General features: G+C 47.0%; 2 protein-coding genes across 4 annotated transcripts in view; both read right to left on the reverse strand.

Moving 5' to 3' along the window:
* The window catches only part of ATRN (attractin), a 167,000-nt gene that overhangs the window by 84,817 nt on the left and 62,268 nt on the right, over window positions 1–19,915 (reverse strand). For all 3 annotated transcript variants that reach the window (XM_079990677.1, XM_079990678.1, XM_079990679.1), the window contains exons 8-13: window positions 16,547–16,790; window positions 15,285–15,468; window positions 12,220–12,374; window positions 7,753–7,837; window positions 4,156–4,376; window positions 3,137–3,258 (exon numbers count right to left, since the gene is read on the reverse strand). In XM_079990677.1, coding sequence (XP_079846803.1) covers window positions 3,137–3,258; window positions 4,156–4,376; window positions 7,753–7,837; window positions 12,220–12,374; window positions 15,285–15,468; window positions 16,547–16,790 — 1,011 coding nt within the window. The remainder of the gene's footprint in view (window positions 1–3,136; window positions 3,259–4,155; window positions 4,377–7,752; window positions 7,838–12,219; window positions 12,375–15,284; window positions 15,469–16,546; window positions 16,791–19,915) is intronic.
* The window catches only part of LOC307224190 (kyphoscoliosis peptidase-like), a 281,232-nt gene that overhangs the window by 41,895 nt on the left and 219,422 nt on the right, over window positions 1–19,915 (reverse strand). The window lies entirely within an intron of this gene.

Below are 19,915 nucleotides of genomic sequence, written 5' to 3' on the forward strand. Positions count from 1 at the left end.
ACATGGTCTCAAATCCAAGGAAGATGCAGCACAGCTGATTAGTCGTTGGATTGAGGAGGTGGAACTAAGGTTCTCCACGAAGGTGCGGGAAATTGCTAGTGACAGAGGTTCACAGTTTACTGGGTCTGCTTTGCAGAAGTTCTTTCACAAGAAAGGGATAAGTCACACAGTGACTTCTCCTCAACAGAGGGGGGTGGCAGAGCTCAGAAGTGAGGCTCTGGTTAAGGCTGCACAGGTGATGCTGTCAGATTCTGGGTTACCTTCAAGGTTTTGGATGGAATCAGTTAAATATGTGAGCTTCACCTGGAATCGGTCCTACAATTCAGTGGTAGGAGACACACCGTTTTTCATGCTTCACGGGAGGAAGCCTCAGGTACACTTCCTCCGTGAGTTCGGATTAACGGCCTCGGTGCCGGTACCTGAAGCTTTGCGAGGGCCAGGTGAACCCAAGTTCCAGAAAATGATCTTCTGTGGGTATGAGCCAACGGCTCGTGCATGGAGGTTTGCGTACCCGTCAGGTGATCAGAGTAAGCTGCTGATCAGTAAACACGCTGAGTTCTGTAAGCAGGAGGAAAGGTCAAAGACCCCTGCCAGACGCGATATTCTTTCAGAATGTCTTTCTGATTCAGAGCAGGAAGGTTCTGATGAGGAGGAAGGAGAGCCAGGGGCTGAGTCTGCTGATGACGATCAGCTCACTGACCAAAGTCAGGAGCAGGATGGGGCATCTCCACAAGTTGTAAAAAGAGAGCCCAAGAGTGAGCCTAGTTCTCCTGTGAGGGTAATTCCAAGGGTTCGAAGACGCGTTAAGTCAGAGGGGGAATCCCAGGATGCAGAGGACACACCTGCTGACCACAGTGAGTCAGAGGAAGTGCCTGAGTTTGTGCCCAGGCGGTCCAGTCGCACAACGAAGGGAATTCCACCTGAGAGGTATCAGGCCACAGGTGCGTGGGTAAGTTTCGCACAGTGCGAATCTGAGAGTTGTGAGGATGTTCCACAGATGCCTGACAGGAACGCCAGGAGAGGGCGCAAGGCATTGGGGAAGGGATTGATCTCACAGAGGTCTGCAAAGGTACATCCACAAATCACCTCAGGAATGGAGGCAAGAGGGGGTGTTGGGATTCAGAACCTACTGGGTTAATTTTGTTCTGAGTTGTGCCTCCCATTCTGACGTGTGGAAGGAGGGAGGAGCTCTACTTGTTGTTCTCTCTTGGTCTCTGAGAGAGACGGACGCCATGAATGCTAGCAGTCCAGGAGAATCTGAGAAATGCTGAGCTGTAAATATTTGTTGCAATAAAGAACTGATGAATTTGGACACACAGTGCTTGGTGTGTTTGTCTGGATCTGAAGCAGACCGCAACAGTTTTTTGTTCCGCTGTGTTTTTACTCTGCAAGGCGAAACCGGAGAGCAGAAGGTCTGCGCAGCTTGGCTGAGCTGGGAAGTGTGCCGGACCACAATACCTGAGGCTAATTGGGCCATAAAGTAATTAGCCAATAAAGATCTTATCTCAGATTTCGTCACAATAGCACGCAGTGTGGGAGCCTTTTTTGAGGTTTTTGAAGACTTTGGTGATTTTTGAAGCTTTTCCAAAGTCCGTGCTTCGCAAGACGAAAAAATCGCAAGACGAAAAAACTCGCGGAACAAATTAATTTCGTCTTGCGAGGCACCACTGTAATCCCACTCTATTCTGCCTTGGTGAGACCACACCTGGAGTCCTGTGGCCCCAATTTTGGCAAACTGGAACATGTGCAAAGGGTGGCAACAAAGATGATCAAAGGTCTTGAAACTAAGCCTTATGAGGAACGGTTGAAGGAGCTGGGAATGTTAAGCCTGGATAAGAAGAGACTGAGAGGAGATACAATAGCCATCTTCAAATATCTAAAGGGATGCCGCATGGAAGATGGAACAAGCTTGTTTTTTCCTGCCCTGGAGGGTAGGACTCGAACCCATGGCTTCAGGTTACAAAGAAGGAGATTCCGATTAAAGATCAGGAAGAAGTTTCTGACAGTAAGAGTTGTTCCACAGTGGGACGGACTCCCTCGGGAGGTGATGGAGTCTCCTTCCTTGGAGGTTTTTAAGCAGAGATTGGATGGTCCTCTGTCATGGATGCTACAGTTCTATGATTCTATGCCTCAGAGGTCTTGTCCGCACCACACCCCATTGCATGTAGACCTCACCGTCCCTATGCCATAGGAACCAGAGGCATCTCAACTGGAAAATGGCCCTTTAAAAAATACAAACAGGTCCTCAGAGGAAGACGGGTTGACAGAAGGTCTGGACCCACCCACCTTCATAAGGCCTCAGCATGCCACTGAGACAACAGCCCTTTTCCTGCAAGCTCCAGCTAGCACTTGTCACATTGATCTGTCCATGGTCCTGACAATCTGTGGTTAGCCTTCCTGCTGCAAGGGGTGCATTGATCTGAGCCCACAACACAGCACTGGCATTCATTTATCCCAACCCTGACCCATGCATGTGAACCTGAACACTGTACAGAACGCCAACGAACTGAACATCAAAAACGAAAATCTCCTAACTCAGTGGTTCTCAACCTGTGGGTCCCCAGATGCTGAACTACAGCTCCCATCATCCCTCTGGCCTTGCCAGCTAGGGGTGATGGGAGTTGTAGTTTAACAACATCTGGGGACCCACAGGTTGAGAAAGGCTGCCCTAACCTAAAGGATACAAGGGCATAGGGAGTGTGAGGACGAATAAGGGACTATACTATTTTATTGTAATAACGTGAAAAACCGAATATGCTATAGATAAGAAAGACAAGCAGAGCCACTGATCTAACACAGCCTGCCTTGGAAGCATCAAATCAAAACAGGACAAGACAAAGGTAGGTTTTCAGTGACGGAGTGGGGGGAGATTGTTGTTTGCACCCTGCAACGCTTCTCAGTGTGTGTGACTTGTGTGATTAGGTATTAAAAAATAGAAGCGTTTTGGCAGAGTATACACAACCCTTTTGCTTCTCCCCACTCTCTCTTCTAGGATGTTCATTAGTGAGCCACCGAGCACAATTGAAGCAGCCCACCCAGAGCTACGAATTGCAACTGCTTGGCAAAGTCAGCTGCAGTTGCTGACATGCACTTTCTTGGCAGCAGACATGGAGGGGCGGGGAGCAGAAACCGTTACCTGGTCTTCTGAGCAGTTGCTGTTCCTCGACACACACTGGTCGGTACACCAATGGCACCGGTTTGTGTTGGACGTGCAGCTGTAGCAGTCTGTTATCTGATCACATTTGTCATGGTCCACAGCTAGTAAGGAAAAGGAAAGACCTGCATGACCAAACAGGGGCATTTCCTAGCCGTCTCAAAAGGTCTACTTGCCCACCTCAATTCGGACACAAGCAACAGGTGTTATTATTTAATTAAATTTGCATGCCGCCCTTCATCCACAAATCTCAGGGCAGTTCACAGCATAAAAATACTAGGTAAAAACACAAAATGCATGACAAAAACAAAAACAAAACAATAACCCACCCCTGTCAGCGGGCTATTCCATGTCAGACTGTAGCGGGGGACTTTCATATGAATGAATGCTCCTTTATATACATAAAAGGATACTCCACATTGTAAGTCACCATGCACATTAATTTTTTATTATTATTTCAAAATATAGAGGAGCAGCTCTAAAATTCAATGAAGGGGAGCAAAAGGGGTGAGCCATGGGAAAATATGCATTTACTTCAATTGCACCTATGCAGCTTAGTTGCAGCAGGCAGGCAGTACAGTGGCACCTTGGGTTACAGACGCTTCAGGTTACAGACTCCACTAACCCAGAAATAGTACCTTGGGTTAAGAACTTTGCTTCAGGATGAGAACAGAAATCGCGTAGCAGTGGCGCGGCGGCAGGCCCCATTAGCTAAAGTGGTGCTTCAGGTTATGAACAGTTTCAGGTTAAGAACGGACCTCCGGAACGAATTAAGTTCTTAACCCGAGGTACCACTGTAACTGCATCTCTGACCACTGTCAATGCTGGCTGGGCCTGACAAGCGTAGCTGTTCAGTGATATTTGAAGGGCACCCCCTACATTTTTCAACCCCAAAACCATTCCCCAACGCTACCAAACAGCCAGTGGAAACATCCCTAACCAAAGGCAGTGTCCAGCATGCCAGAGTAATAAAACCCAGTGGATCTGTCTGCAACACCTACCTGTCCAGCAAGGGCATTCCTCAGCAGCTTTTTGCTCTTGCTGCTCTGTGGCCAGTTCCCACGGGAGGCACTGGAGGGTGGAGCTGTTCCACACGCATCGGAGCCCGGGGCCTGCCCCCGAGCAAGAGGTTGCATTGCTGTAGGCTTCGCAGCTTTCCGGGGTGTATTTCACAATGTCGCTCAACAGCAGGCTGTTAAAACCTCCAAATATATACATATTGCTAACAAAGGAAGGAAAGGGGAAGGGAGAGATCAATGGCTTGTTCTTTACTTCAAAAGGGAGACTGTGTGAGATACTTCTAACCGGCTGATCCACGCACAGAAGCCGTGTTTGAAGATTCCTCTCAAACACTAGGCTTGTTTCCAATTAAAGCACTCCCATTCCATGAGAAGTTGCCTGGTTGTTCAGGAACCTTTGTAGGGCCGTTCACTGTTACTGCAGGCACTGGACGACTTGCAGCCCACTGGCCTTGTCAAGCAGGTAGCAAACCCACAGGTGCAGTTGGGCTGCACTTAGCTTGGTGGGTTGCAAGTCGGCTTCCATAAAAGTAACATTTCTACAGAGTTCACCACTACCAGAGGGTAGCCAAGCAGCTCTTTATGGCACAAGAATCTAATATATGTGCTAGAAGCCACCCAGAGTAGCTGGGGAAACCCAGCCAGATGGATGGGGCATAAATAATAAAGTTGTTGTTGTTGTTGCTGTTGTTAATAGCTTGCATTGCAACACTAAAAGAGTAGAGAGAGAGGCAGAAGGACTAATAGGAACTACTTAGTTCTACATGCTGTGTGTTCATGCAACTGATTGCGCAAGTCAGGTGTAGGGAACCTCAAGCCCTCCAGACGTTGCACTGGCAATGCTCGCTGGGGTTTATGAGAGCTGATGAGGGCAACATTTGGAAGTCGAAAGGTTCCCTGGTATAAGTACATGGTCTGGTATGCAGTTCTGCAATGGGCATGCAAAGAATCTTAGGTGTTTTTAAAACCTGCATCCAGTCTTCTTGGCTACTGAGAAGTTTGGGAAAGTTGCAGCTGGGGCTGGTGGACATCTTGGAAGCAGAAGGGCGAAGTGATGATGCTCATGGCTTCAGTACTCTAAATCATGGGTAGACAACCTAAGGCCCGGGGGCCAGATGTGGCCCAATCGCCTTCTAAATCTGGCCTGCAAACGGTCAGGGATTCAGCGTGTTTTTACATGAGCAGAATGCGTCCTTTTATTTAAAATGCATCTCTGGGTTATTTGTGGGGCCTGCCTGGTGTTTTTACATGAGCAGAATGTGTGCTTTTATTTAAAATGCATCTCTAGGTTATTTGTGGGGCATAGGAATTCTTTCTTTCTTTCGTTCAAAATATAGTCCAGCCCCCCACAAGGTCTGAGGGACAGGTCTGCTGAAAAACTTTCCTGACTCCTGCTCTAAATAATCTTAAGTATCTCTTGGTTCATCACTTCCCCATCTCCACAATTGTTTCCTGACCCTGATCTATGCAGGCCACCCACAAGCCAGTTTCCATGTTCTTCCAGTCCTCCAGGCTGGGTCAAAAACTCTGAAGCTGGACTGAGCAATGTGTGGCCTTTCAGATGCTGATGGACTACAATTCCCATCATCCTTGCCAATGGCCCTGCTAGCTGGGGCTGATGGAAGTTGGGAGACCAACGCCATCTGGAGGGCCACAGGTCCCTGCCCTAAATCTCTAGCCTATGTGGATGCAAAACTTGCATAATATATTCTGACAGCAGGACTGTTTCCCAACGCAGAAATATTGTGACGTGCAAAGTGCACAGAGCTCTTAATAACTCTGCTGAGCATCACCTGCACACAAAGGAGGCCAGAGTTTCACAAAAACAGACTTTTTAAGTGAACCTAAGAAGTGTGAAAATTGTTTCTCTGGGTGTTTTAAGACAAAAGAGAAAACTGTGGCGGTACAGATTAAGTGACGGATGGCTGAAGTCAAGTGCGGTGCAGTAGATACAAAACAGAGTTCACAAAAGGGCCAGCAGTAACACAGAGGAGCAGGGAAACGGGTTTTCGCCCAGGAGAAGATTTAAGGCGGAGGCTCTCAGAAAGGCGATAAAACCATGTTGTTATGATAGGAGGTACATTAGCCAGCGAATGGGGTGGAAAAGCTGAGTTGGAAACTGTTGTTCAAAGCAAGGATGGAAGCAAAACTCAATGAGCTAAACAGTCATGTTTCAAAACTAGTAAAAGTACTTCTCCACAATTAACCCATGGAGCTCATTACCACGGGAAGGTAATAGTACGGCAGCTAGCATAAAACCGGCAATAAAGAACAAAAGGGGTGGGGGATGTTTCAAGCCCACCACAAAAGGTAATGTGTACTCTATACACATTAACACAACTGAGTGTAAGGTTGGGGAAGCATCCATGTTGTCATTTGCATACAGTGTGTTAATCTGCTGGGAATCTGGGAGCAAAAGCCAGCAGCTAAAATATTGGCCCTATCACTTAAATTTGACAATCCACAAGCGCCATGGATGCTGTTGCAATAGGAAAAGTGAGTTGCTTTAATTAGCCTTCAGACAAATGGAGGTCCCCTCTTTGTGATAACAGGTATGGGCAACTGAATTGACATGGACAACAGAGCAAGACAGCATCGCCCCATGTATCCAAGGTATCCAAATTTGTTTTGTGGAATGGGAAAGGGGGGGTGTCATTTGTCCAAAAGACAAAACTAATTTTGTCTTATACGCGACATCTGCAGCAAGAATCCTGGTGGCTAAGTACTGGAAAGGGAATCAGTTACCCACTAGGAGAGAGTGGTGATGTAAGCTTTCAGAATATTTAGAATTAGCCAAATTGACAGATATAATAAGACAAAAACCAAAAAGTGAAGTGAAAAAGGAATGGGAGTGTCTAAATGAGTACCTTAAAAGCCAAGGTTCAAGGACAGAAATCTGGCTGAGTCTGGAATAACCTTGTGAAGTGAAAGGATAAGAAAGAGGGATTTATATCTAGATGCTAGGATAGAGGTGATGAGGAAAACAGGAAGACACAAGGAGAGATAAAGGAGGTGCTGTGGGATTGGTGGAAGTCGATGTTTGTTTTTCTTTTTAGTGTTTATATTATTAACTTGTGAGATATGAATTTGTTTTGTTTTTGGGTTTTTGTGTTGTTATTTTTTGATTTTTTTGTGTTGTGTGGAAAATACTAATAAAATTTATAAAAAAATAAAAAGGTAAAGGAGGGAGCACGCAAGTACAAAGGCTCCATCCTTGCTGTCACATGGCTCCCTCTGCCCTCCTACCTGTTGAGGACAAACACTTGAAGCAATGAGCGTGCTGCGCTCCTCTAGGCTCCCCACAGCAGACGTCTATCCTGAACAACAGGGGAAGGGCAAAAGTCAGAGCCCCACAGCCCCTCTGTGCTTGCGCTGCCCCTTCAACAGAATAGAGCTAACGGCATGGGCACAAGTGACAGCTCTGTGCAGCCGTCACAAGCAGCTGGTGCGAGTTCAGAGGGCCTGGTCGTGCAAGCAGGAGCACCTTCAGCCATGACCTCATGTGGTCGGGAACAGGAGTGCAGGATGAGACCCTGGCTCCCCTTCTCCCCACACCCACAAGCCATTCTGCCCTCTTACTTGTTGCTCAGCACAGCAGAGTGTCCAAATCTGTTGACGTCGTGAGGGAGGTCAGGTTGAGGCAGCACGGACCAACAATCGCAAGCTGGAATTAAGCAAGCCTCATTTCAGAGCAGTTCCTTCTGGTACATTAGCTGGCATTTTAGGCGGAACAGGGGTTTTGGGTTTGTTGTTTTGTTTTTTTTTTTGGTTTTGTTTTTTTGCATTATTCCAAAAGCAATTCAAATGACAACACTAATTCATTAGCTATTCCAAAGAGCAGATAAGTGCTAAAGTGTTTTGGGAGACACATCCAGCTCAATCCCCGGTGCAATTTCTTAAGGAGACCCCAGAAAAGATGAGGGTATACGTAGCTGCCATTATTTTCACCACTCACCTCATTAACCGGTATGGCAGAACCAGCTTTGTGTTGTCTGCAACCAAGTACCTGCTCTGTACGGCCGGAAGAAGAAAGTCTAACCTGTGCAAAAGGTGTTTTAGGGCTAGACGGTATTATTAAATCCCCAGGGGGGTCTGATTACCTTTTGCAACTAGATAAATTACTCCCCCACCACACACACAAATGAATGTCACAAGTAGCTAAGAGGGGTCCCTGTTATTTCACTGGTTATTGGGTGAGTGGGCTCAAATCCATTTAGAATACTTTCTGCTTGCCATGGCTTTAAGGCAAGGAGGAAAGCAGCGCAAATCGAACCATCTCTTCATTCCTCTCTCCAAGCTGTCCTAATACCCCCTTTCACATCTGCTTAGATTATTCCCACACAAATACACACTTACCTTGGATGAAACTACAAAAAGTAAAGTACTTGAACCAAAAAAAAAGAAAGAAAAGGGCATCAGCCCATAAGGTTTAGCAAACATGTTATCTTTAGGCTAATGCCTCAAGGCGCCCCCTGTCTAGAGTATCATGCCTTTCCCTTCCAGTGATTCAAAATCTTTGGGGTCAAAAGCAACATTGAACCAGCAACAAATGTCCAGCCATTTAAATCCCTTGCAGAAATCAAGAAATTGTCTGTAATAATGAGGAATAATGCAGCAAAATGTGGAAGGAGGGGGAGGTTCAAACTGTTCAAAATAGAGTGGTACCTCGGGTTACATACGATTCAGGTTACAGACGCTTCCGGTTACAGACTCCGCTAACTCAGAAATAGTACCTCGGGTTAAGAACTTTGCTTCAGGATGAGAACAGAAATCGTGCTCTGGTGGTGTGGTGGCAGTGGGAGGCCCCATTAGCTAAAGTGGTACTTCAGGTTAAGAACAATTTCAGGTTAAGAACAGAGCTCCAGAACAAATTAAGTTCTTAATCTGAGGTACCACTGTACTGAATCTTAAAAAAACACAAAAAACCCCAGCAAGGTCTGAGGCAGCTGCCATGAGAGGACCAGGGTATGTGGTCTAATCTTAAAATGTATCTACCCAGGTCAGCTCTCAGGTAATGAGTCAGGGTGTGACCAGGATAGATACTCACACACCCACAACAACTCAAGAAGGCTCTTAAGTGGGTCTGGTGATTGCTCCTCTTTAATTACGCACACACAAACTGTTTCACACACACTACTTCCAGGAGAGGTGGAAGCATACAAGTTTGCAATAAGGAGAATTTTTAAAAGTTCTAACCACCAGATGGTTCACAGTCTATATTACCATGCGCACTAAAGGCAAATGGCTGGGCAATGGGAGGAAAGAGGGAGGAAAGTTGGATCTCAAGAGGCAGACATTGATGCCTTGGCTAAGACTACATATGGCCTTCGTTAATGCTTCAACTCCAACGGCACAACTGGCTTCTGTGGGTGCAACAGAGCTCCATCTTCCTCTTCCTCTCCTGTCCCATCTAGCAGGTTCAGGAGGCACACAGCAGGGAGAGAGGAAATGGAATTCCTGTTGCACCACTGGAGCTACACATGAGTAGGAGCATTGGATGCAACCTACATTTTCCAACCCAGCCAGTTGCTTCTCATAATACAAATGAACCACAACCAGGTGCCTCGCCCCAACAGCTGATCTGTTGCCCACTTCCTGGCTGCCCTGCCCTGCTACTTCCAAGCCTCCATCCGCCTCGGCCTACACCTACTCCTCCCATCGGGGCAGCAACCGGTCCTATTTCTTCCCCTTTACACCCCCACATTACTGGTTATTCAGACTTAAAACTTCCCTGTAGTCAGTACTGCACCAGAATGTATTGCAGTGCATGAAAAGAAGGCACCAGCAAATGGGACAACGCATGCTACATTAGCTGAAATCATTAGAGCTCTGGCAACTTTGAATAGTTCAGGATGAGGCTTTGGCATTCAGGGATGGAACCCTAATACAGTTTGGACTAATGGCCCCTCGCCCTACGGGATGCTTTAATTGCCAGCAGAGGTTTCACTGATTTATTCTCTCTCTCTTTCCAAAAAAAAGTTCGGTGTGAGAGCATTTGATTTTTTCGCTGAACTGTTTAATGGGCACATGTGCCGTTCCAGTTTTTCAAGGCAGATCTAAGGGAAAGCGAGCCAGAAAGTTCAATGGTATTTTTGATCCAGGAGGCTGAGAGCTGCGAGGCCAAGGAACATATTTTTGTAGATTAGGAGGAGCACTTGAAGTGCTTCGACTCTGCTGCCTTCTCCCTCTTTCGCTGGGAACCAAGTAGAGAAAAAGCTAATGGTTTTGAGATTACCAAGAATTATTGCCCTGCTGACTTTGAACTAAGCCAACTTTTGAATTCCACCTCAGATCCACAAGAATGTATCAGTTTGTGTGCGCACGCACACATGCACTGTGAAAGAGGTTTGTGTTCTTGTAAAACCCAAGCCCGTACACAGGGAAATGGTTGCCAGCATTTCAGTGCATGCCAAGAGAAGAGGGAGACACAGCAACTGCATTATCGTGAAGGGCTTTTGATAGCTTCTGAGAGCTATGTAAGATGCTGGGGGGGGGGGCGTAAAGCAAGAAGATGGACGTTAAGCTCTTGCACAGAAAAGAAAAATATATTGCTGTGCTACAACATGTGGGCAAAATGAATCATTCCAGAAATCCAGGAATTATGGTGAGGCTTCCATAAAAACTTAAATAGGGTATTAAGAGATGATCTAGATTTTATTCTTCGGTGTGTAAACTGATCCCCATCTTGCCTAAAGAAAAACAGCATCCAAGCTTTAGTTTTGTTAAATGCTGCCCTCTCCTGGTTTTTCCAAGCTCAGCTGCTTAATCAAATTGGGTCCCTGCCACATGGGAGCATCTCCCAGCAAGGCACATTCAAGCAGCCACAGAGGCACATGGCCTTTGAAACAAGAGCTTGGCCTGCTTCTCCACATGATGACTTCGACCCCCTTGTGTGCTGGACAATCTAGCATCACCCACAACTGTGTCGTCGCTAGCCATGCATCCTTTTCCTGGGATTATGGAACAACATTTGCAATGCACACGTTATCAGCAGAACAGATAAATAATGCGCACTCCTCTTGCAACAGACTGAGGGCTGCTCACATTCCAAAAACCTAGGCACAGTTCATCTTAACTGTGTTGTTTACAGCATATTCTATTTCTCCCCCCACCCCACCCCCAGCTACAAGCTGCTGCAAAAGCAAAGTTTGGAGCAAACAGAAATTGCCCCATAGCGAGAACCCGGTGGCGACTCGACGTTGCACACACGGCTGATCACAGCAGCGCTGGCTGCCATCTGCATGGGGAACTTGAGATAATGAAAACCAGAACTGTCTGCTACCATTTTCAGGCAGCCCCGCCTCCATTTTGCCCCGAGATATTCCGGGGACTGGGACACAGGTGGCGCTGTGGGTTAAAGCCTCAGCGCCTAGGACTTGCCGATCGAAAGGTCGGCGGTTCGAATCCCTGCGGTGGGGTGCGCTCCCGCTGCTCGGTCCCAGCGCCTGCCAACCTAGCAGTTCGAAAGCACCTCCCGGTGCAAGTAGATAAATAGGGACCGCTTACCAGCGGGAAGGTAAACGGCGTTTCCATGTGCGACTCTGGCTCGCCAGAGCAGCGATGTCACGCTGGCCACGTGACCCAGAAGTGTCTCCGGACAGCGCTGGCCCCTGGCCTCTTAAGTGAGATGGGCGCACAACCCCAGAGTCTGTCAAGACTGGCCCGTACGGGCAGGGGTACCTTTACCTTTTATTCCGGGGACAGAGCCACATGCAGAACCTTGGCACAGCTGTGCCACAGGGAACTCTGCTGGAGGCTTCCCTGGGGAACCTGTTTGCAGTATAAATACCTAAGTTAGTATAAATACCTAACTCAAGCTTTGTGAGTCAAAGCTCAGAAGCTGAGCACCACTGCCCCCCCTACAGTGAGTGAGCCAGAGGCGGGCAGGCAATGACCCTTCCATTAACTGCAATCGTGTAACCCAAAAGGATCTAATGGTTTCAATTGTTTTTTTAAAAAAGCATGCTATCTTGAATGTTGACAGATCAGCTTTCACGAATAACAGGAGTTTTTGTCTGCTTACTTGAACTTCTAAATGAGACTTACCTAGATCATAGGCCATGAAATCTGAAGAAAAACACTTGGCGCCATGGCTCATGGAAGTGTCATTGTGGGTGTTTCCTCCAAACACCAGCATGGTCCCACTAATGATCACAGCAGAATGCAGGTATCGGGAAAACTTGCTGTCTCTGAGAATTGTCCTGTGGACATATAACAAGAAATGGGATTTCAAAGGCTGCCCACGCCCTAAACGCTCCAAGTGTCTTCTAAAGCCACGGGAATAGAGTTCAATTATTTCAGAGGTAGCACAGAAAAGATCCAGGATCCAAGGCATCAAGGCCAAACACAGAGGTTGCAAACCCTTTCAGTGCCATAGCACCTATAAATGTTTTTACCAATGCCTTTGGGCAGACACCCAAGACTCTGAGCTTTCATTTCTGATTTTGGTTGTACCACACACCACATGGCAGTCTTTCTGTGTTATGCCATGCCCCCCCCCCTTCAAAACAGTAGCCATTTTATTGCTGGTGCTGCCCAGCACTCTTTCACAATTCAAAACGTCCCCACTGATCCATAAAGGTTGGCAGCCCCAGCTTGCGAAGAAAATTCAAACAGCAACCCCGAAAGGTACGTGGGGAACAAACCACATTTTCAAATACTGATAACACATGCATAAATGTAACACAATGTAGAGAAACCAAAATCAGAAATAAAAATACAAGCAATAAAATAAGTAAAATCGCCATCACATGGAGCCAGCATACAGCCCCCCCACTGACCCACTGCTTGCCCAGGCCCTTACTAATAAAAGCTGCTCTTTTTTGCCATAGGGAGAGAAAGGAGAAAGCATCTGGGAGCTCATCAACTATGTACTTCCTTCAGAGCTCTTCTCTTGAATAGGAAAGAGAATGTGTTGGTCCAAGACTCCCGGCATTAACAAGTTATAGAGAACCTTGGGTGGGAGGGGAGGCATGGAATGACAGAGTGAGAAACTTGCCCTGTACTGTTGGCTTTCTGGCCAAATCTACTTCCAAGTGTAGAATTTGCACAGAGACTGGTGTCAGAGCAAATTAGACATCATGATGGCAGATCCACTTGGCATAATCAGATCCTCACCAAGTCCCTGTGTGGGTAAGGTGGGGGCTGCTAAACAGTCCCCCCCCCCCCCCGCTCATGATTTCCCCACTGAAACGGCATCCCTACGGTTTTTTCCTCCAGCTAGGGCTCTGAAAATAAGAGCAGCTCCCATCAGGAGTAGGTCAGCTGGGGAGAATGTTTTGGGGAAAGTGGGCAGACAAGCAGGGGCAGAATTCAGCCTTCCCTCACTCCCATCCCCTTAAGGAATCTGCTTTTCAAGGGTCAGCGCCTAGTTGGACCCTGAGATGCTATTTTACCTTTTTCCTACAAATGAGCAGGGAGCGGGCATCTGTCTAAATAAAAATATGCCTATGTCCCTTGGTGTTGCCAATTTAACTGCACAACCCTTGCATAATTTAAAGAGAACCTATCGACTCACTTAAACGTGGTCTGCTAGTTAAAACAAAGACTATAAAATATGCATTTCCCATAGTCCTCCCTTTGCCTTCAGCCAAATATCTTAATTAACTCAATCAATCTCCAAAGCCCTTCCTAGCCACTGTGTGCGGTGGTACTCCAAGTATGTGACATTTATTCAAGATATGGTTGACATATTCATCACTGCTTCCACGTAGGAAGCTGCCATGTACAGAGTCAAAGCATGGGTCCGTCTAGCTCAGGACTGCTTACACTGACTGTTTACAGCAGGGGGTCAGCAAACTAAGGCCCGTGGGCTGGATCAGACCCAATTGCCTTCAGGATCCGGCCCACGGACTTTCTGTGGATCGGCATGGGGCTTCTGTTGATTCGGGCTGCGCCATTTTTTCCCCTGTGCCATTCCATTCCCCACACACACACACACACACCGTGGCAGCGCCTCCTCCCTCCCTCCTCCTGCCTTCTCCCCGCCCTGCCTAGAGGAGGAAGGGGGCTGGGCAGAGCCGGATGAGTGCCATTTTAAGCAGCCCATCTCCGGAGCCAGCCCTTTCACGCCGCTCATCTTCCCTCCGCCATTGCTGCCCCCCCCGCCCCCGGTACTCCTGTGGGCCAGAGAGCAGAGTGGACAAGCTCACTCTGTCTACCCACGAGAAACAGCGGCAGCAGCGGCGGTGGTGGTGGCAGCCCCTGGGAAGGTAAGTGCAGTGGCTGGGGCTGAGGGTGGGGAGGAGGACTATTTGCCCCCCCTTGCCTTTTCTTCCAGCTCCTCCCCCCGGTGCCATTTCTACAGCCCACCACAAGGTCTGAGGGACAGTGGACCGGTCCGCAGCTAAAAAAAATTGCTGACCCCTGGTTTACAGGCTTACAGATAGGGAATCTCTATCAGCTCTACCAGGGACTGAACCTGGGAGCTTCTGCATGCAAGGCAAGATGCTCTACCACTGAGCTATGGCCCTCTCCCCATGGTCTCACAGGGGGCAGAGCAAGGGCTCTTTCAAACATCCAAAGAGACTGCTAAATGGTCAAAATGGATTCAGTTTTTTTGCTGAGAGCCAGTGTGGTGTAGTGGTTAAGAGCGGTAGACTCGTAATCTGGTGAACCGGGTTCAATTCCCCACTCTTCCACATGCAGCTGCTGGGTGACCTTGGGCTAGTCACACTTCTCTGAAGTCTCTCAGCCTCACTCACCTCACAGAGTGTTTGTTGTGGGGGAGGAAGGGAAAAGAGATGGTTAGCCGCCTTGAGACTCCTTCAGGTAGTGATAAAGCGGGATATCAAATCCAAACTCTTCTTCTCCTTATTATTATTATTATTATTTCAGCAGGGGTAGGCAACACGGTGTCCTCCAGGTTCTTTGCAACTACCATTCCCATCAGCACCAGTTGCAATGGCAAGTGGACAGAAATGATGGGAATTGTAGCTTTGGAGGACAACCTGTGTTGGCTGACCCTGTATTACAGAAACATTTCCCCAACATTTAAAGTTTTTAAGACCGACTTACAGTAGATTCCAGCATTAACTAAAGTGTCGGGACTCGTTAGGTGGCCGCAGAAGGCTGGAAATTTCAAAGTGAAAATAGATTTAAAATATACCTACCACCTGCCCTTATTGACTTCATACTGGTATAAATCGTCAGTTAGTCTGTATTTGTTGGCACTGAACGCCTTGTAACCTCCGTGAGCGTAGATGGACTTGGTGTTTGGATCATACACGCTGCTGTGGCCATAGCCTCCTTGAACTAAGGCTCCCGTTGTTTGCAAAATATTCCATGTATTTGTGGCTGAGAGAGAATGAAAGGCAGATATGAATGTGCCCTGCTTAATCGGCAGGTGTCATATGTTCCAGCTCAATCGCTACTAACAGCAGGGATCATCCTCTTTACAGAAATCCTCCCTATTATTATCAAATAAGAAAGCCCCTCCGGTTCACAGCTCCTTTCAGCAGACATTCACTGGCTGTGGAATCCTTCAGGGTCTGGCCATGGATGTTTCCCAGAAACAAATAAGAAAAGCAATTCAAGCTGGCTTACATACTGGCAAGTTGAAACTGAACTTTAATTTATACATTACAAAGATATATGCTGCATACATAATTTAAAATTGCTGCCTAACCCAACGCCAGGGGATATGAATTGTCAGGAATTTGATTTAAAAATGAGAGCAGGACCACTACCCCATCACAAGCGACAAATACCCAACTCCGGAGGATTTACAATCTACATCAGATCAGCAAGGCTGAGATTGCCCAGGGGGTGGCTGGCGGGTGGGGAGAAAGGAACAGAACTTGAAAAGGCACATGAGCATCGAGGATCTGGGAAGGAAGAGGCAAGTGACGGAGGAAATGAACACAAGGTAAGGCCGCAACCGGGGTAGAAACCGTGAAAATCTGTGGGTATTTGAAAAAGACAAAATAGTGCTAACTAGTCCTCTGCAGGAGGGGATGACAACAAACACATACAGAATGATGACCAAGCAAATGCAATGCATTAAAAAAATAAAAAGGGCAAACATGGAGCATTGAATGGAGCTTCCCCTTTCTTCCCACTGCAACCCCCCCGTTCTACCCCCACCCCACAAAAAATCTGCTCTAGAGAACTCCCCATAGAGATGTTGGACAGGAAGCAGAAGCCACGGGGGAAATGGAAAGGAAGGGAACATCCCATGGCACAAGTAAAATGCTTTTCTGCTCACACACAGATGTCATTTGATACAACCCAGTGTTGAAACTGACGGTATAATTGGAATTATTAAAAGGGGACAGGTGGAAGAAGGAAATTTGTCAATTAGTCTTATGTAAGATGTTCCTCTTTAGTTCTTCATGAACGATAAGTTAAGAGTCACTGTCAAAGCAATACCTACCCAGGTTGTATTCCTGCACGTTGCTGATGTATCCATAAAGAGGGCAGTGCCCAAAGATGACTAGCATCACAACAGTGCCGTCATCCCGCGTGACAATGTGGGCTGAGTGGCCAACGACAGCGTACTGCTCCTTGGTCTTCGGGGTCACGTGAACCCATGACTGGTTTGCAATATGAAACACCCAGAGCTCACTGGTCACGTTTCCAGATTCATCTATCTTGCCTCCATACATGTAGATTTTATTCTGGGGGGATAAATGTTTATTTCACATTAGAATTCATTGCTAAACAAAAAATGACCAAATAAGAAAACAAACTCATAAGCACTTCAAACAGCTCTCCTTGGAAAGAAAGAACTTGAATTTGCACACACCTGCATATCACAGAATGAATGTTCTAATACAATCATTTCCACCATTCACCAGCACATGTGAAAAGCTACCAACAATCTGATAAGAGGCCCCCTGAACTTGAAGAATGGGAAGTCCCAATAAAAAAATTATAATTCGGCAGAATATTTGGATTATTTGATATGTATATGTATAATTTGGAATATTTAATGTACCGTATTTTTCGCTCTATAAGACACACCAGACCACAAGACGCACCTAGTTTTTGGAGGAGGAAAACAAGAAAAAAAATATTCTGAATCTCAGAAGCCAGAACAGCAAGAGGGATCGCTGCGCAGTGAAAGCAGCGATACCTCTTGCTGTTCTGGCTTCTGGGATAGCTGCGCAGCCTGCATTCACTCCACAAGACGCACACACATTTCCCCTTACTTTTTAGGAGGGAAAAGGTGAGTCTTATAGAGCAAAAAATACGGTAATTTGATTGGATTGTTAAAATGGAAAACTTAATAAAAATGATTTTTAAAAAAAAAAGCTACCAACAATCTAATAAATGACCCAGTATCCACCCAGCTTTCGTCTCACAACCACCTTTCACCAGTTAATATCAGCATTTAACAGAAAATGTTCCAAATTTTGAAGAAACGAAATAATCTCAGACATTCTTCTGCATATTACAATTTCACCTAATGGAATGGAAAACGATCCCGCTCCTCCTATATTCTGTCCCTAAGTGTGGAGTCTCAAATGCCAGGGTGGTGGGGGATGAAGGAGATGTGTGGAAAGCACTCAAGAGAAAACAAAATCATATGGGGGAAATAACATCCCTCAGTGGCCCTAATGGGCAAACAACTGAGGCATCGCAAATCACATGGCAAGCTCACCCTGCTCTATGACACATCTAAGGAATCTGTTCCTCAACCCCACAGCTTTAGCATACAAGGCCACTATGCAAGATCAGGAGGCCTGGAGGGAGGTGTCATTCGAATGTGGGCAACACTCAGCTTAGTTCTCCTGTCCTCTGAGTTAGGTGAGGCTGTGCAAGTGCTGAACTGGTGCCTGGATTCATAAATGGGCTGGATGCTGCCCAAGAAACTGAGGCTCAGTTATGACAACGCAGGCATGGCAGATAAGTAGCTCCGGTGTCCAAGAATTAGCTGCACAATCTGTTCTATATGAGATTGCACTCCCCCTGGTATGCCGTCTGGGGGCAACTCCTGGCTCCAGCATTGTCACAGGCCTTAGTAGCACAGAGTGCTGCCCATTACTTTCAGCTGTTTTGCCAGCTGTGGCTGTTCCTGGACAGCAATCGTCTTGCCACAGTGACCCGTTGTCTGGTAACCTCCCAACTGGATCACTGCAATGGGGTTGCCCTCCAAGACAACGCAGGCGCTTCCAATTCATACAGGATGTGGCTGCCAGAATTTTAATTGGCACGGCCAGATGGACTCACATTACACTGACTCTAAAGGACTTACACGGCGGCCGGATCACTTCCAAGGCAATTTGTCTTTAAAACCCTCCAGTACCTGAAGGGCTGCCCACATCCTAAGATCTTCAGATGAGCTTCTGCGCACCTCTGCCAGGTGAGATTTGTTGTATATCAGCAAGGAAGAGAGAGCCCTTTAGAATGCCCTCCCTACAAGCACACGGCTGGCACAAGCATTCTAATCATTTCAGCACGAGGTAAAAACTTATTTGCACAGGTGTTTCAAAGGTGCTTAGTCTAGTTGGCCGTGTTTGGTTTCTAGTTGCCTTTTAAGTATTGTATGATGAATACTCATTTTTTTGGCATGCTTAGTTTTGTTTATGCTTAATGAGCATCACCCTGATATCCTTAAGGAGGAAGGACAGTGTGAAGATTAATAATCACTGTTTGTTTAAGTCCTTCTCTCAATTTCCAGTCCAAGCTCAGTAACTGCAGCATCATCCTTCCACCGATGGATCACCCCCATTTTTATATAGTGTGCCACATGAATTGCCTTCCATGCCAAGCTGTCTAAGGAAATTCTTCCATTCTGTGAATGGCTCCCATTGCACTCCTTGAAGCAGAATTAAATTCGAGGCTCGTTTTCCTTCTTTTGCTGAATATACTGCATTTATCCCATTTCATACTGGAATTAATCCATGAATCGTCATGGATAGAGCACTGGATTTGGGGTGGAGATGCCTGGACTCAAATCACTGCTTCACTACGAAACCCACAAGAACTTAAGAGCAAGGGGTTCTGCATCAGACCAAAGGCGCATCTAGTCCAGCATCTCGCTTCTCACCTTGGTCGCCATCCAGGTGCCCTTGTGCCCTGCGTCAGATGATATAGCCTCCTCTCACGGCTGCTCCCCATAAAAGCTTACACACTGATGCAACGCTTCTGAACATGGGGGCTGAATGTAGACAACAGAACTAATGCCCATTCATAGGCCTCTCCTCCATGTGGATTTTTAAAATACCCTATTAGAACCATCCACTCCAGTTGCAGTTATCACATCTTATCTTGTGCCAGGAAGTCACTTTCATGGCATTGCTCAAGCCTCTCCTCCTCAGCCTAACCTGAATAGAGGAAGGAGCAGCTGCATCATCTGGTTGGAGGAAAGATGGGATGCAAATGCAATAAATAAAGACACTATATCAAAGCTCTTTAGTCTGCTCTCATCTCGCTGTTTCTTAAAGGTAAAGGTAAAGTGACCCCTGACCATCAGGTCCAGTCGTGGCCGACTCTGGGGTTGCAGCGCTCATCTCGCTTTACTGGCTGAGGGAGCCGGCGTACAGCTTCCAGGTAATGTGGCCAGAATGACTAAGCCGCTTCTGGCAAACCAGAGCAGCGCACGGAAACGCCGTTTACCTTCCCATCGAAGCGGTACCTATTTATCTACTTGCACTGGCGTGCTTTTGAACTGCTAGGTTGGCAGGAGCAGGGACTGAGGAACAGGAGCTCACCCCGTCGCAGGGATTCGAACCGCCAACCTTGTGATCAGCAAGCCCTAGGCTCTGTGGTTTAACCCACAGCGCTACCCGCATCCCTT

This window comes from Podarcis cretensis (assembly GCF_951804945.1).
Source record: "Podarcis cretensis genome assembly, chromosome: 9".
Classification (NCBI taxonomy): Eukaryota; Metazoa; Chordata; class Lepidosauria; order Squamata; family Lacertidae; genus Podarcis; species Podarcis cretensis.